General features: G+C 48.5%; 1 protein-coding gene across 5 annotated transcripts in view; it reads right to left on the bottom strand.

Annotated features, from left to right (window-relative positions):
- Positions 1 to 288: 288 nt before the first annotated feature.
- Pigr (polymeric immunoglobulin receptor) overlaps positions 289 to 14,760 on the bottom strand; it is a 28,308-nt gene continuing 13,836 nt past the window's right edge. For 3 of the 5 annotated variants that reach the window (XM_042258083.2, XM_042258082.2, XM_076547332.1), the window contains 9 exons: positions 10,759 to 11,103; positions 7,618 to 8,271; positions 6,081 to 6,413; positions 5,210 to 5,542; positions 3,896 to 4,085; positions 3,396 to 3,517; positions 2,895 to 3,026; positions 2,723 to 2,781; positions 289 to 1,703 (listed from right to left, as the gene is read on the bottom strand). In XM_042258083.2, the coding sequence (XP_042114017.2) occupies positions 1,608 to 1,703; positions 2,723 to 2,781; positions 2,895 to 3,026; positions 3,396 to 3,517; positions 3,896 to 4,085; positions 5,210 to 5,542; positions 6,081 to 6,413; positions 7,618 to 8,271; positions 10,759 to 11,103 (2,264 nt within the window). In that variant the 3' untranslated portion in view covers positions 289 to 1,607. The remainder of the gene's footprint in view (positions 1,704 to 2,722; positions 2,782 to 2,894; positions 3,027 to 3,395; positions 3,518 to 3,895; positions 4,086 to 5,209; positions 5,543 to 6,080; positions 6,414 to 7,617; positions 8,272 to 10,758; positions 11,104 to 14,760) is intronic. The other 2 variants (XM_076547333.1, XM_042258084.2) reach the window with 1 other exon arrangement.

Below are 14,760 nucleotides of genomic sequence, written 5' to 3'. Positions count from 1 at the left end.
GGGGGAAGGACCTACCATTCCCCATCTTTTTCTCTGCCTCTTTCTGCCTGGGATGGAGTCAAAGACTTTGATGTAGGCCAGGGCCAGGGAATTAAGTCGTGCAGTTGATAGCCCAAGAGGAGAGCAGAGGAGAACTGAGCTCAAGGAACCGCAGGTTGGCTCGTCTGTCTCCAAGACATTATGCTCAAGACCCCTTCAGCTCAGCCTTTGTAGAGGCTGAGTTTGTTGGTTGGGACACATATTCTGAGGCACCTGAAGGTGTGGGGGACAAACACAGCCCAAGCCTCCTTGGTAGTAATCATAGACTTTAATTATTAATTGACATTTCTGATTTGTTGGTTTCAGCCTGTAGGTGCTGGTTGAAGTGCAGAGCTCAGAGAGAAACAGTTTTTTTTTTTAATGTGACCCTTAGAAGAGCAGCTGCTCCCAGGCTCAATCTTCTTCCTGTCCGCTCAAAACTCTCCACATACAAGAGGGTGAGAATTCCCTTATCTGAGGTCCACATGAGCAACAGGAAGGGGAAAGGTGATACTGAGGAAAGACTCATTTGTGTTATTTCATCTCCTTCTCCTCCTTCTTCTTCTCCTTCTCTTTCCTCCTCCTCCTCCTTCTCTTTCTCCTCCTCCTCCTTCTCTTTCTCCTCCTCCTCGTCCTTCTCCTTCTCTTTCTCCTCCTCCTTCTCCTTCCTCCTCCTCTTCCTCGTGCTTTGAAAATAAGGTCTTCATGTATCCCAGGCTGGCCTCAAACTCCCTACGTAGCCAAGGATGACCTCGACCTTCTGATCCTATTTCTACCTCTTGAATGCTGGGATTGCACGTGTATACCACCATGCTTCACGTTACTCATTTCCTCTCACTTTCCTCACGTCAAAGTTCACCCTCTAATAAGGGCACAGGTCTCGAAGACAGACCCCAGGCCTACAGCCAGGAGTTGCCAAATCTGGTTTGACACCAGCTTATCTCATGGGTGCCCTAGAGCAAGTCTCTTCCATCTGAAAACCGTGGTGCCCTTACGACTTAGGTATGCTGTAGGCTGCAGGAATTCCTTATGCTGCCCTATAAGGTGCAGAGGCTGGAGGTATGCCTGGTAATGATGCCTTTTCTTAGTGAAAAAGATACAATCTGGGAGGAGATGGGGTCTCTTTCAGTGATGTTTATAGAAAGGTTGTGGCCTGGGTCTCAGCACTTAGTAGGCACCTGAATTCTAGTAAGTTTTCAGGTGTGTCTTTTGAATGGAGAAGACAGGAGGAAGGGAGAGGTGGGGGGGAGAAGAGTTACATTGACTTCCCATCATATGGTATAAGAGGCTTCAAATGGCTCTCCCTCCTGAGGTGAGCCCGAACCCCAAACCCTCTTCTCACAGAAATGTCTCTCAGGTTTGACTCCTTATTTCCACCTTAATTAACCTTTTAACAGAGAAAAGCTGCAGGTCGGAACTCCTCACACCTTCCAAACAGGCACAGGGAGGCCAGGCTTTGATGGCTGAGCAAGGGACCAGGACACCTCTGAGGTCAGGAGGGAAAAGCCCAGGAGACAGTGCAGGCTGTGAGTGGATCAGTGTGATTCTCGAGTTGATTGTCACAGGCAGGGGTAGGCGGTCAGCACTGCCTAGACTTCCTTGGGAACATCGTGGACCTGTGCAGCTATGTTGCTGGATTGGATCAGGAATGCTGAGTAGGCCAGGTCAGCTTCCTCCTTGGATGACTGGAGAGCAACAGGAGAGAGAGGCATCAGTTGATGGGCAAGAAGAAGGACATACACGTGAAGTTCTGTGTATCCCATCTCTGCTGGCACAGCACCCGCTTCTGAGACCTTGCTCTCAGTCCAGCCCCCATGCTCAGGAGGAAGAGCTAAATTTTGAGAAATGGAAAGTTGTAGCCTCTAAAAATATCTCCCACTGTCTCACTACCCCCTTATGCAAAGCGGAGTGGAACACCTGTCGGCGGGGGCCGTCCCCAGAAGTTATGCTCTTGTCGTCCACAGGTGAGGTGACCTAGGTTGTTGTCGGCCAAGATGTCCAGCATTTTCTCTTTCTACCACCCCGGAGAGGTAGCTTTTTTTTTTGTTGTTAACACTGTCCAGGTGGCAGGGACTCATTTCTAGGACTAACTCCACATCCTGACTATGCTAAATGCAGGCTCTCTGGTAGTATGAGGGGAAGCAGATATAGTAAAAAAAAAATTATATATATATATATATATATATATATATATATATATATATATATATCAGTACTCCATGATTAGAAAAAACAGGGCATCATAAGGAGCCTTGGGAAGACAAGAAAGGAGGGTAATTTGCAACCCAATGGTAGGAGTTGCCTCTTCTGGGGTTTCAGGATACTGGTTGAGGTGGGCAAGGGTGTGATGATCAAGATGCCCACTGTGAATAAATGTCTTCCAGCCTCCGGCCAAAGGATAGGCCAGAGGAAGCTTTCAAAGGGGGATGTGTGGTCCACGGAAAGGCCCTGAGGTCCTGTAGCTCAGGAAGACCACCCACTCACTCAGTCGTCACTGTTAACATGTGACCCTCTGCCTGTGACCACATCTTCTGCAGTTCACAGCCTACAACTGAGTTCCTGTCCCTCTGAAGCTTCACACGGAAGGATTTGTCCCCTTCTCAGAAAGTCCTCTCGAAGAGTCTCCCGATGGGGGTGATTTTGCCCTGACGTCTAACTGTAGTCCAAATCCCCTGCCATGCAATGGGATGCCCTTCTTCCTTACCCGCTTTGCTTTCTTGGATTCTTCTGGCTCTGTGGCAATCTCAGTGGTAGTCATGATTTCTGCATGGAGAGAGAGAGAGAGTGTCCTTAGCCCTAACCATCTCTGTTCCCTCCCAGATGGGAGCAGGTCCAGTTTTGCTATCCCAAGGGCTGTGCATTCTCAAATTACATACCATCTTTCCTTTCCAGGACTGTCTCCTGATTGTCTGGAGAGGCTCCCATGTTGTCATTGCCTCCAAAATCCCTGGAGTTCTTGAAGTCTGACATGCTAATGTCTGTCCTGTAACTGCTGATTGACATCCGGTCTGTTGGGCAGAGGAGTTGGTGTGAGGGTAGGACCATGGGTGAGGAGAGCAGCGTGTGTTGCTCTCCCTGAGAGGACCTACCACACGCCACAGCCCAAGGAACACCAAGGAGTGGTGTCTTTTGATGCTTACCTCCAAATCAAAGTGAGAATAGTCTGACTCCCTTTCTTGGGTAGTCAAGACACTAGGACCTTTGCTAATCTGTGACTCAGTTTACAGCACTCCATTCTAGCTTAAATCAGCCTCGTGAAAGGTAGTTATTGCCTTGTCTTGAGCCACAAGGAAAAGGAGGATAGAATGGGTTATAGCAGAGTCACATGGCTGATCAGCTGAACTGGAGGTGGGATGGGGAGCATTCTGGGTACTCACCTACATTCTTCCGGTGACGGGCTCTTGCCACCCACACAGCCACAGCACCCACTGCCAGCACCAGACCCAGGGGCACCAGGGTGGCGAACAGCACTTTGGAGCTTCCCGTTGGTGCATCAGCACTGCAAGAAGTATTAAGTGAGCCCCACCACTGAGGGAGATCCTCAGAATGTGCTGGAAGGCTGTCCCAGCTAGAGGTCCCCCAACCCCACCCCATCTACCTACTCTATTTGATGGAGTTCTCAACTCTGCTTTGCTAAGGACCACCCCGTGCCCTGAACCAGCAATGCAAGGACCTGGCCTCCTCCACATTCCAGGCTTGAGATATTGAACTGGACTGCTCCAGCTACTGGAGAAGGGGTGTGCACCCTCCCCTTCCCTGACAAGCATGAGCCAAGGCTGTGAGAGCTACGGGTCTCCTTTCACACTCTGCTACTTGGTTCTAGTGGCCCAGACTTGGGGCTTGGCCTCTGGAGCGGTAGAGTGGGCGATCTACTCACCTGCCAGCATTCACAGATGCTCTGTTCTCCTGAGCTTGGTCTCCTACGCTCTCTATCCCTTTTTCCTCTGCCAGAAGCTTGGGGTTCAGAACGGGTCTATTCTCATTCTCACTGACACTGGATTCAACTGCCTTTTCTGGAGCAACATCCGCATGTGCGTTTGCATCTGGTGGGTTGACATGGCGTGACCCTGCAGCAGAGCAAAACAAAGCTGGTTATGGTTTTTCCTCTGTGTTCGTGTGCCTTGTGGGTTAGGGAGAAATCACAGGGCGAGACCTCAGAGCTACTGGGGCGGGCTCTGGACTGGCACTAAGCTTGGTAGTGAAGACCTGTTCTAGATCCCAGACATTATATCTACTCCTACTGTCCCCACACCATGACTACCTCTGTCCAATCCTCTGGTCTTACCAAGCTCATTTCCCTTGTCAAGGATCTATGTAACAGATCCACCTGTGACAACAGGCAGACAGAGAGATTGTCACAGCGTCCAAATCCTGTCCTAGGGCTGCCTCCAGGCAGCAGCACCACAATGGCTTCTAGTGAGCTAGTCTTGCTGGACTCAGACTTCCTGAGCTATCCAAGGCTAAAAGGCCCATATCATACAAGATGGCATCTTATATGACTTTTTCTTTTCTTTTTTCTCTCTTTCCTTTCTTTTTCTCTTTTTCTTTTTTTGAGACAGGTTTCTCTGTGTAACAGCTTTCACTGTCCTGGAACTCACTCTGTAGACCAGGCTAGCCTTGAACTGACAGAGATCTACCTGCCTGTGCCTCCCAAGTGCTGGGATTAAAGATGTGCACCACTATCACCTGGCTTATATGATATTTTAATCAGAGGCTGGGAATACCAACTTGCCAGATGAGCTTGCATTAATTGTTTTCTTCCTCCCTTTATTCTTTTGGTGTCAGGAATTGAACCCAGGGCACCGCACATGCTAAGCACATGCTCTAATCCAAGCTACACTCGCACCCTGTGCCTTCGTGTTCTTGGTCAAGATGTTGGCACCCAACCATCTTCGGAGAACTGTCTCGCACAGACTGGATGGAGGAGGACGGGTGTGCCGACGTGACTGTGACTATGAAATTGCTATGTAGGACTTCTGGACGGAGAGGGGCCTTCACTCTGGTGTGAGAGGCACCTGTGAGACTTGTCTTGTGACTGAGATTAAACAGAAAAGCTCCTACTATTTGCTTCCTTACTCTTATAGCAAAACCCGGGGTTACCCTGATGGAGAAGCTTCTAGTCAGGGGCCTTTGATAAGCCCTGCCACGGGGTGCTGTGGGGTGCAGGCACTGACCGCCCTTGGAGACTCACCCCCTGTCCCCTCTTCAACCGCTACGTAGATGGCTGTAGTTTCTCCATAGGTCTGGCCTTGCTTCACCCCACACCAGTACCAGCCTTCGTCTTCCTTCTTGACGGGGTTCAGGGTCATGGAGATGAGCTGGTTGCTGGGGTCACAGCTCACAGAGGGCTGGCGGGCCCCTTCGTCACGGCTAGGCAGGACGTGGCAACCCTTGTTGCTCCACTTGCACCAGTATTTCTCTTGGGAGTAGAGCTTGCAGGGATAGTGGCAGGAGAGCGTGAAGGTCTCTCCCAGCACAGCCGTCGCATTCTGGGGTGTCACCTCGAGGTCGGGCTTCCCTGGAGCTGGCAAACAGACACAGAAACTGAGACTTGGAGGTGTGACCGGGGAAGGAAAGTGGTGGTTTTGGCGTGCCGTGTGCATTTCCCCTGAAGATATCATTGGGATATATTAGTTTGCATGTAATAAGAAACAGAAGGCATGCTAATACAGTGACTATTGATGACCACCAGATCAGCCCAGACTTTAGTACAGAACATACAGCCTTGCTCGCTGGCTTCTCTTTGCTTCTTTTACTTGCCTTTACTTACTTAGTTTTTTTCTAGGCTTAGTACAAAGAGCATGTTCAATATTCTACTTCAGGGGACATCTGTCTGCAGCAAAGGAGGCCAATATTTGATATCAGGAAGTGTTGCAAGTGATGATTGAAGGAATATGCGGTGCTGGTCATGGGTCTGGAAATGTGACCTCTGGACAAGTAGGTCCTTCCTGCACCAACATGGAGATGGCACAGCAGGGAAGAGGTCTAGGGGGCGGATGAAACCGCTGCTGTTGGAATAGTCCTCAGCCTCCTGCCTCCACCTGCTCCAGGTCAGCTCTCACCTTCAGCAACCTGGAGTTCTATGGTGGTTCTCCAGCGAGAGTCGCCATTGGTGAGACACCAGTAGGAGCCGGCATCCTGGGTGGTGAGCTGGTTGAGGATGACAGTGTAGGAGCCATTGCCTGGCTGGTCATACAGGGCCAGTCGGCCCTCATAGTCTTCTTGCACCACCCCCTGGCTCTCCACAAGAATCGGGCAGTGGCCATTTCCATCCCCTTCCCAGCGACACCAGTACTTGAGGCTGTTGCTTTCCTTGGGGTTGTAGGGACAGACCATGGCCACAGAGCCTCCTGTGACACCCTTCACCACAGAGCGACTAGGGGGAATTGTAGACTCTGGAAGTACAGATGGGATAGTGTGAAAGAACAGGAAATACTCAAATGGCAACTTTTCTTCCCATGACATCACCACGGAGAGAGGAAAGTTTAGACGAATCACCTTCCACTCCTCAGAAAATGAAAAACATTTTATTTATGTCTGAGTCTGTAGCCAGAGTCTGGGGGCCAGACACCAGTGACTTTGGTGTGGGTATCTTGTCTCTCTCTCCCCATCGTGAATGAACGGCATTTAAGAGAGAACATTGGCCCCCTTCCTTTGGCTTCTTATAAAATCTCCCTCTAGATAAGCTTCTAATCTGTTTCTTAGCATATCCGGGAAAAAAAATGGCTTGATGTATTGTACCTAAATTACAAAAATGTATTTGGAATAGCTATACTTTAAAATAGAAACTAAAACAATGTGGTATGATTTTAGGAAAGTCCCCAAGAGTCATCTTCAAGAACACAGAAGCTAATGCAGAGGTCCAGAGGGAACCCATGATGACTGAAGATGTCAGGGATGTTAATGAAGACCCAGAGTTGGGAATAGGAAAACAGTGTCAGGAACATAGTCTCCTTAAAGAAAAACCATAAGGACGGGTACTTTGAACTTCAACTACTGGCTTGCTGCTTCTCATGAGGGCGATTCCTTGTGTGAGGGTGAGAAGGAGCATGGGCTGAATCATTCTGCCTTGCTGATAGCACATGGAGGTGTAGCTGTTGAGGCAGATTGTGCCAAATAACAAATAACCCTTAGAGCTGTGGGAGTGGAACATTCAGATGCTGGGGCATTGCCTTTTCTAGAAGCTTTAAGGTCATGGTATGCCAATGTTCTCCCATCTGAGTGTCAGGGTTGTGGTGTACAACTTGCTCCTGAGTTGAGTGGGTTGGGAAAGGGACATGGGCCTACCATGGTACTGAATGCCATCTACTAGTCATGTCTCCAGCAGGGGCTCTACTTTCCTTGTTCTTGTTACCCAGGGATAACCACCAACAGCCCCTCGATAATGCAGAAGAGTAATTGGGAACTAGCATAAGGCAGAGGTTGCATTTTCTAGCTCTCCTGAACTGCCTCCCACTTAGTTCAAGACTTACCAGTGAGTAGATACTGATGACTAACATGAACATCAATGAATATATCAGGGAGTTAAGCTCCCTGATATACAAGTCTCATCTGCCATCCCATGCCACCCCATCTTGCTTGCCTTTTGGAGGGTCTCACCTTCATTGACAAAGAGTTGCCACGCCTGAATGGGCCAGCTTTCTTGAGGCAGATCAGAACTGTGGACTCCACACAGGTAGTGCCCTGCGTCTTCCTTCCTCACGCCTGTGATCAAGACGCTGAAACGGCCGTTATTGTCCTTTGGGGTTAGCAGGATCCTGCCGTCAAAGGCTGGATCCCTCTTCCCCAGGGTGTTGATGACCACATCACAAGTTTCCTTGTTCATCCGGCACAGATATTTGGCTTCATTTGCTACCTCACGACCCAAAGCGCAGTCAAGAGTCACTGAGGATCTCAGATCTGCATAAACCAGCTCTGGCTCAGGCTTTAGCACCTGGAGGTCAACATTCTTTTTATTGGCACTAGACCCTTCCCCAGCCTGGCAAACATACAGCCCAGCATCATTGAGTCTTAGGTGATCAATGCTGACACCGAATATTTCTCCGCTGGTCCCTTTCATGAAAAGTTCTACTCTGCCCTTATAGTTGGGGTTCACTTTTCCAGTAGAGTCAATGACAAGTTCGCAGGTCTGACCTATCTTCTTACACAAGGATTTCTTGCTATGAGAGTTCTCCTTTTGGAAAGGGCATTCGAAGGTCACACTTCTGCCCATGTCCTCAGTGTAGACATGAGTGTCCTCTGGGAACTCAGGAGCTGAGAAATGAAGGACAGGGGTAAATTATAATCTTTGTTTTATAACCTAGGGCCATTTGCTGCTCCTAGTGAGGGCTCTGGGTGGGCCAATGACCTAGAATGCCCTCCTCTCTAGAGGAACATTGTCAGAATTTTTCTGTTGGAACTTATACAATGACACACCAGGACAAAGGCCGCCAAAGCAAGGTTTTATTTTTGCTTTCTCCTGCCCTTTTATTTTTCACGCCATTATTCCCAAGGGCAAGCCATGGAAACCAGAATTCCTTTTCTCTAAGACAGACCATAGAAACCATAACCCCTTTATCCTAATGCTACCCATAAACCCTAAAAACATTACTTTGACCTTCTCATTTTTCTTTGTGACAATGAGGTAGAAAGAAGCTCCTGACCTACCATTCCGTCTATCAAGATCTTCACTGCCGAGTCTGCCTCACACCTCAAAAGAAGAACTACAGCTGGAGTACCCGGAAGAATTTGAACAGATGAGCCTTGCTGGGTTTTCCACTCAGTCTACTAGCATGGGCTCACACCTGTTTTGTCCTGTCTCATCTCTGTATGGCCACCCGTGCTTCATGGAACTCCATATAAAGGTTCCATAGGAACCAGATCTTTGCATGGTCATTGTGAAGGTTGCTATGATTGCAAAACTTCAATAAATGGGGGCTGGAGAGATGGATCGGCAGTTAAGAACACTGGCTGCTCTTCCAGAGGACCAGGGTTCGATTCCCAGCACCCACATAGTGGCTCACAAGTGTCTGGAACTCCAGTCCCACCCACGGGATCTGACACCTCTTCTGGCCTCTGAGGGCACCAGGAACGCACATGGTGCACAGAAATATATGCAGACAAAATGCTCACACACATAAAATAAATAACTAAAATTTAAAGGCCAACTTGGTTAAGTGTTCTCTGGTTACCCTGCCTTTTGTTGTGGAGGTGTTGGCTATGACTTTTAAGAGTGAAGTCAGCAGTCACCCATCCATCTCCTCCCTCTTCCAGGACCCAGCCTGACTTCCATCTCCTCAGGAAGGGTTTCCCTAAGCTTGCACTAATTTCTCCCTTCTCTGTGTCCTCCTGAACATCTTCGTCAGTCATCACATCCAGTCTAGGCTCTACCTCTACAGACTGGGGAGACATTTCCTGCACATTTTCCCTCTGCTGTGACTGGCACAACATCTATTTTTGGCAGGTGCTAAATTAACATGTGCAGAAACAAACAGAATTGAACATGAATTGTCTAAAAATAATATCCCAAATCTTCTGGGTGGCCTTAAGCAGCAGAGTCTGGTATTAAAAGTGTTTAATTCCCAGCATCTGCAGTACCCTTCTAGATATCTAGATGGGGTCAACTGTGAAAAAGCCTCATCTCTTAGGGATCTGTGGTGTTATGACTCTCCATGAGCATAGGAACAACCTTCTTATTTAGGATGCAGTTAATGGCAGGCACATCCCAAAGAGCAATGCATATCCTCAGAGCCCCTGTGAATTTCCTCCCTTGAGTTTTCTCTTTTAATCCCCCTTGGATGATCAGAAAACCTCTTTTTTTTTTCTCCTTCTGATCTTTCATTTATAGTGGGTTTGTTTAGTGGCCAACCTCTGCAGGGGCCTAGACTTCAGTTAAAAAAAAAAAAAAAAGCTAATTCATGTTGATAGTTCTAATGGAACTATCTATGGTTAAGCGGAAGGTTTGAATTGTAGATATGAGGGAGAGTATAGCCAGAGGCATCTGGAAGAGTCCAGAGCATGGAGAGAACGTGGTAGACTGCACATGGCCAGCAGACACAAGAGAGAATCGGGAGCATGGTAAGGGTTGGGGGGAGCAAAGGAAGTGTGGGCCAAAAGGAAGGTGTGGAGTCCAAATAGCAGGGTAGAAGGAGAAATGAGGAGCTGGGGGAGGGGCGGGGGAAGGAAGCCCATGAGCTGTAGAAGTTTAGGATAGGGGAGGGCCAGGATGCCAGCATGGGCTTTGAATATATAACAGGTACTTGTGATCCTGAGGGAGCCTGGATGCCAACATGGGCTTTGGTATGCTAATAGGCACCACAGATAGTCATTTGTCCTTTCTGTCAGTTCTAAGGGAAATGGCTCCTTTAGTAGAAGGGCACTGGCTTCACAAGTTCCCAAGGAATGATGGCTTTCGTCTATCCTCCAGAATTTGGGGGAAAGGAGTTTCCTTTGGACCTGACAGACATCATGTCTCAACTCTATCAAATCAACAAAAGCTGTCCTCCTGGCACCCATTCAAGCCACTTAAGATGCTTGTTAGAGATCCAGAAGACATAGAAAGTTTCCCCCATTTCCCCCAGATATCTCATCTGTCTTGATATTCTATTATGGAAAAAAAAAAAAAAGGCTTTGCCTCAGGAGGGAGGAGACTCATGTCAGGATACCCCTCTGCAGGAGGTATCTTCCTGGGGCAAACGCTGTCATTGGCCCTGAATTGATTGAAACTATTTTCCCCAGGAGCCCAGGGAGCTGGATTCTTACCCTGGCTGACCTCCAGGCTGACGTCAAAGAACAGAGGTCGGTTACTGGTGCCCAGACCACACTTGTAGCTCCCAGAGTCATCCTGGGTGAGGTTTGCAATGTTAACCACAAACGTGTTATTCTCTGGGAAGTTGATGATGTTGGCTCTGCCTGCATACTCCTTGGAGACGTAGCCGTTTGAAGAGATGAGGGTTGTGCACAGGCTGTTGGCTCCCTTCCGGCACCAGTACTTCCGGGAGTGTCGGTTGACGGAGGTGGCTGGGTAGTAGCATGTGATGGACACTGGGTTACCTACCACACTGCTCACCTCCTGGGGACCAAATATGGGGCTTTTTGTGGAGGCCGCTGTGGGAACAGAAGACAAGAGAGTTTTAAGAACGGAGAGAGGTCAAGTGGGCTGAAGCGATCCACATAGCTCATCTGGAGGAATGCCATTTTCTAATTAATGTGTATTCCCTAGTTATTTACATGACACGACAGCCATACAGCACTGTATAAAACAAAATGGTTACTTAATAATAATTTGGTTCCATTTTAATTGTAATGTAATAGGTAAGTAAATTCCTATTTTGTACCAGGCATCCACTTTATCAGCTGTTGGCCTCTGACCTCAATTCCTAAAAGCTCTGACCCCTTGTCTCCTCCCCTAAATTGTATAACTGTTGTGAAATGATTAACAGCTTGTTCTGGCTTCTGTAAACACGCTTATCGCTGTGCCATGGGGAATGGCAGTTTCTCCTGTAGCTATAAATTCTACAGAAGTGGAGTAATTGTGGTGCTCACCTTTCAAATCCTTTCCCCCATCTGTTCAGGTGTGGCACATTTCTGATCTGTCTTAGAGTTACCTGCCCAGCTAGCACAAATAATAATTTTGGCAAATTATATCTGTAATTGAGTTTGTAGTCTTTTCCCAGCAGTCTCAAACGCCACAAGATTCTTGGAGGCCCCAGCGAGATCCTGGGGGGACCTCAGACTCAAGGCCAGGGATCCAAGATAAGCCCCAAGTAAGGGCAAGTCTAAGGCAGACTTGGAAACTCAGGGGCATCGGACACCATGGCTGCCGAAAATTAAAGAGTCACTAGTCAGAGTCAGGCCCCAGTTGAGGACAAGTACCCAAACTGGGAGCTCCAGATGGGGGCAAGTACTTTTGTGGACTTGGAGGCCCGGGGATGTCCAGACTGTGACCACTGCAAATTTGCAAACTGAAACAAAATGGAAGTAAGAACTGCTGGCTGCTGTGTACTCAAGACAATATCCATCAGTGAGCTGTTCTGAGGAGTCCTGATCTCTGGAGACACATGGAGAAGGAGGAGGAGGAGGAGGAGTGCGGGGCGTTTACCCACCAACCCCACAGCTCCCCAGAGTTTTCTTGAGTATGAGCAGCAGGAAATATTAGATAGAAGGATTTATTGTGGAGAATATCTCGGAGATAAACAGATAGAAAATAAGGGATAGTCTCGAGAGGGCCTGGAACCTATTCCAACAGCCTGTCTCTGCCCCAGGGTTTTTATAGAGATGCCAAGGGGTGGAGCAAAAGACCTCCTCCTGCAGCACAGCCAAGTGCAGACCATCTCAGACACCAGCACTCAGGCCCGTGATCCTAATCATCCTCTATGTGGACCTGCTGGGTAAAGCCACGAGGAACCTGAGGATGGGCTCCCACAGAAGAGATTTAATGTGATTGTAGACTCAGTCTCCAGGGATAGAAGTGTTGTCCTCCTGTACCCCGGGGGTTTGGGTATGTAAGTGAAGGTGGCCAATGTATGTCTGTGTCTGACTCCTCTAACTATGTGAATGTTTTGTCTTTTTACATTGTTTGCATTTGGTGGATTTGTGTTTTCTGCTATGCTTAATAAGTTTTGTTGCAGAAAGGAGAAACTGACAGAACATAGCCAAGTCTCCCTTGAGCTGCATGCTGCAATACTTCCAGAAGTTCCATAAGGCCGAGTATGGAGTTAAGATGTCATCTAGAAAGCTCTGTACTCTCTGTGAACTAGAATGTCCCTCTTTTCATGTGGGATGGCCAGATGCAGGGCCCTTCAACCCCCAAATTTCCAAGAGAGTCTGTCAAGTGGCCCCAGGGAACCCTAGCCACCCAGACCAGGTTCCTCATATTGACTGCTGGTTCTCCCTCCTCTTTGAGTCCCCCCGTGGCTGGAATGTTGTACCCTCAAACAAGGTTCCTCGGTTTTAGTTACCAAGTCAATAAAATCAAAGGCTCAGTAGAAACCTAAGTAAAATGCCTGGACTCTTTGTACTGGCCCCTGTGAAGGAGGGGGTTCTTCTCCACTTTACAACTGCATCCAGCCAGTCCAGGATCCGACTGTATCTGAGTGGGGGCTCTCCCGATAATCTATCCTGACCAGCCCTCACTTTCACACACTTGGGGTTGCCTGGTTCATGCTCCACGCCAGCTAAGCAAGGCTCCAGCTCTTCTCCTTCTTAGAGAGGCAACCCTCAGTGGGCTCCCACTCCCACCAGCACAAAAGGCTTATGAGGAGGAGAGGCCCAGAGCCTCTCTAGATTTTGTTCCTTTCTTGACCCTGTGTAACAGCAAGACTTAGAATCTTCCTTTCTCTGGGATGCCCCCAGGCCCTCATCAGCCCGTTGGAAACTACTTTCTTTACCCACCAACCCATTTGGGATGATTGTTAGCAGCTTCTAGGTACCCTTTTTACTGCTGAGAAGAGGGATATAGTTATGACAGGAAGGCAGTGATGGGTTCTGTGGTAACCACAGCAAAAGCAGAAGAAAGAGCTGAGCGAATATTACCCTCAGCTTTACCAAACTGGGATCCCAACACTGACCAAGGTTTAAGGCAGCACTAGACACCTATTACCAGGCCGTGGTGACCGGAATGAGAGCAGCGACCCCTTTAATCTCTCAAAGGTATCTGAGTAATGCAGGGAAATCAGGAACTATTCATGCCCTCAAAACCTTCTAATTTCTATAACTTCCTGTGAATATTTGGGGATGGCTCATGACAAAAGCGGCATTACTAACCTGCTGGATTTCTGGGGCATCTAGACCTATGGAGGTAAATTCCCAGGAAGCCTCCCAGAGGTGCTCCAGGAATCCAGCAGGAGATTCCTGTGTCATCCTGTTTAATCTTAAGGGGAGTAAATAAGAGAGTAGAAACCCGCCCCCCAGACAATACCAAATCCTTATACTTTGCTCAGCCTATTGGCTCAAGGATAAACTGTACACACTGTCTTAGACCTGAAGCATGCCTTTTTCTCTCTGTCTCTGGCACCTGTGAGACAAACTATATTTGCCTTTGGACAGACCCTGAGTCAGGGTTCAGTGGCCAATCAATCTGGACCAGACTACCCACAGGGGTTTAAGAACTCCCCTACTTTTTAGAGAAGCTCTTAGTGTGGACCTGTTTGAGTACCTCCAAGGACACCTGAATGTCACCCTCTTGCAGTATGTGGATTATCTCATTGATGGACGAGCCCTGGAGGAGGGCCAAAAAGCTGCAGAGGAACTTCTCGAGACTCCTCAGCCGCCGCGCTGCTGTGTGTCTGCTAAAAAGGCCCAATTGTGCTCCTATAAGATGACTTAATTTGGGTAACTTGCTTTCGGGGTGGCAATAGGAGAACCCTGTCCGTAAGCAGGATCCAATCTCTTCTGAATATCCCTGAGCCGCGAGATAAAAGGCAGGTGAGAGAATTCTTGGGCACAGTTGGCTACTGCAGACTGTGGATATCCAACTCTGCAGAAATAGCAAAACTGTTCATATCAGTGCCTAGGAGGAAATGGCCCCGTGAGCTGGGAGGGCAAAGAAAAAAGGAGGCATTCCCAAAGCTCAAGGAAGACTTGGTGTCAGTCCCGGCGCTCGGCGACCAGACCCTGATGGGTCCTTCCACTTGTTGTGGATGACAACATGGGGTGGTGAAATGGGTACCGATTCAACCTCCGGGACCCTAGAAACGGCCTGTGGCCTGTTTGTCTAAATGCCTAGACCCTGTCGCCGCAGGATGGACAACTTGCATCTGGGCC

This window comes from Peromyscus maniculatus, chromosome 11 (genome assembly GCF_049852395.1).
Source record: "Peromyscus maniculatus bairdii isolate BWxNUB_F1_BW_parent chromosome 11, HU_Pman_BW_mat_3.1, whole genome shotgun sequence".
Classification (NCBI taxonomy): Eukaryota; Metazoa; Chordata; class Mammalia; order Rodentia; family Cricetidae; genus Peromyscus; species Peromyscus maniculatus.
The sequence above is the reverse complement of the archived record's forward strand: the minus strand, read 5'-3'. Positions and strand labels throughout refer to the sequence as shown.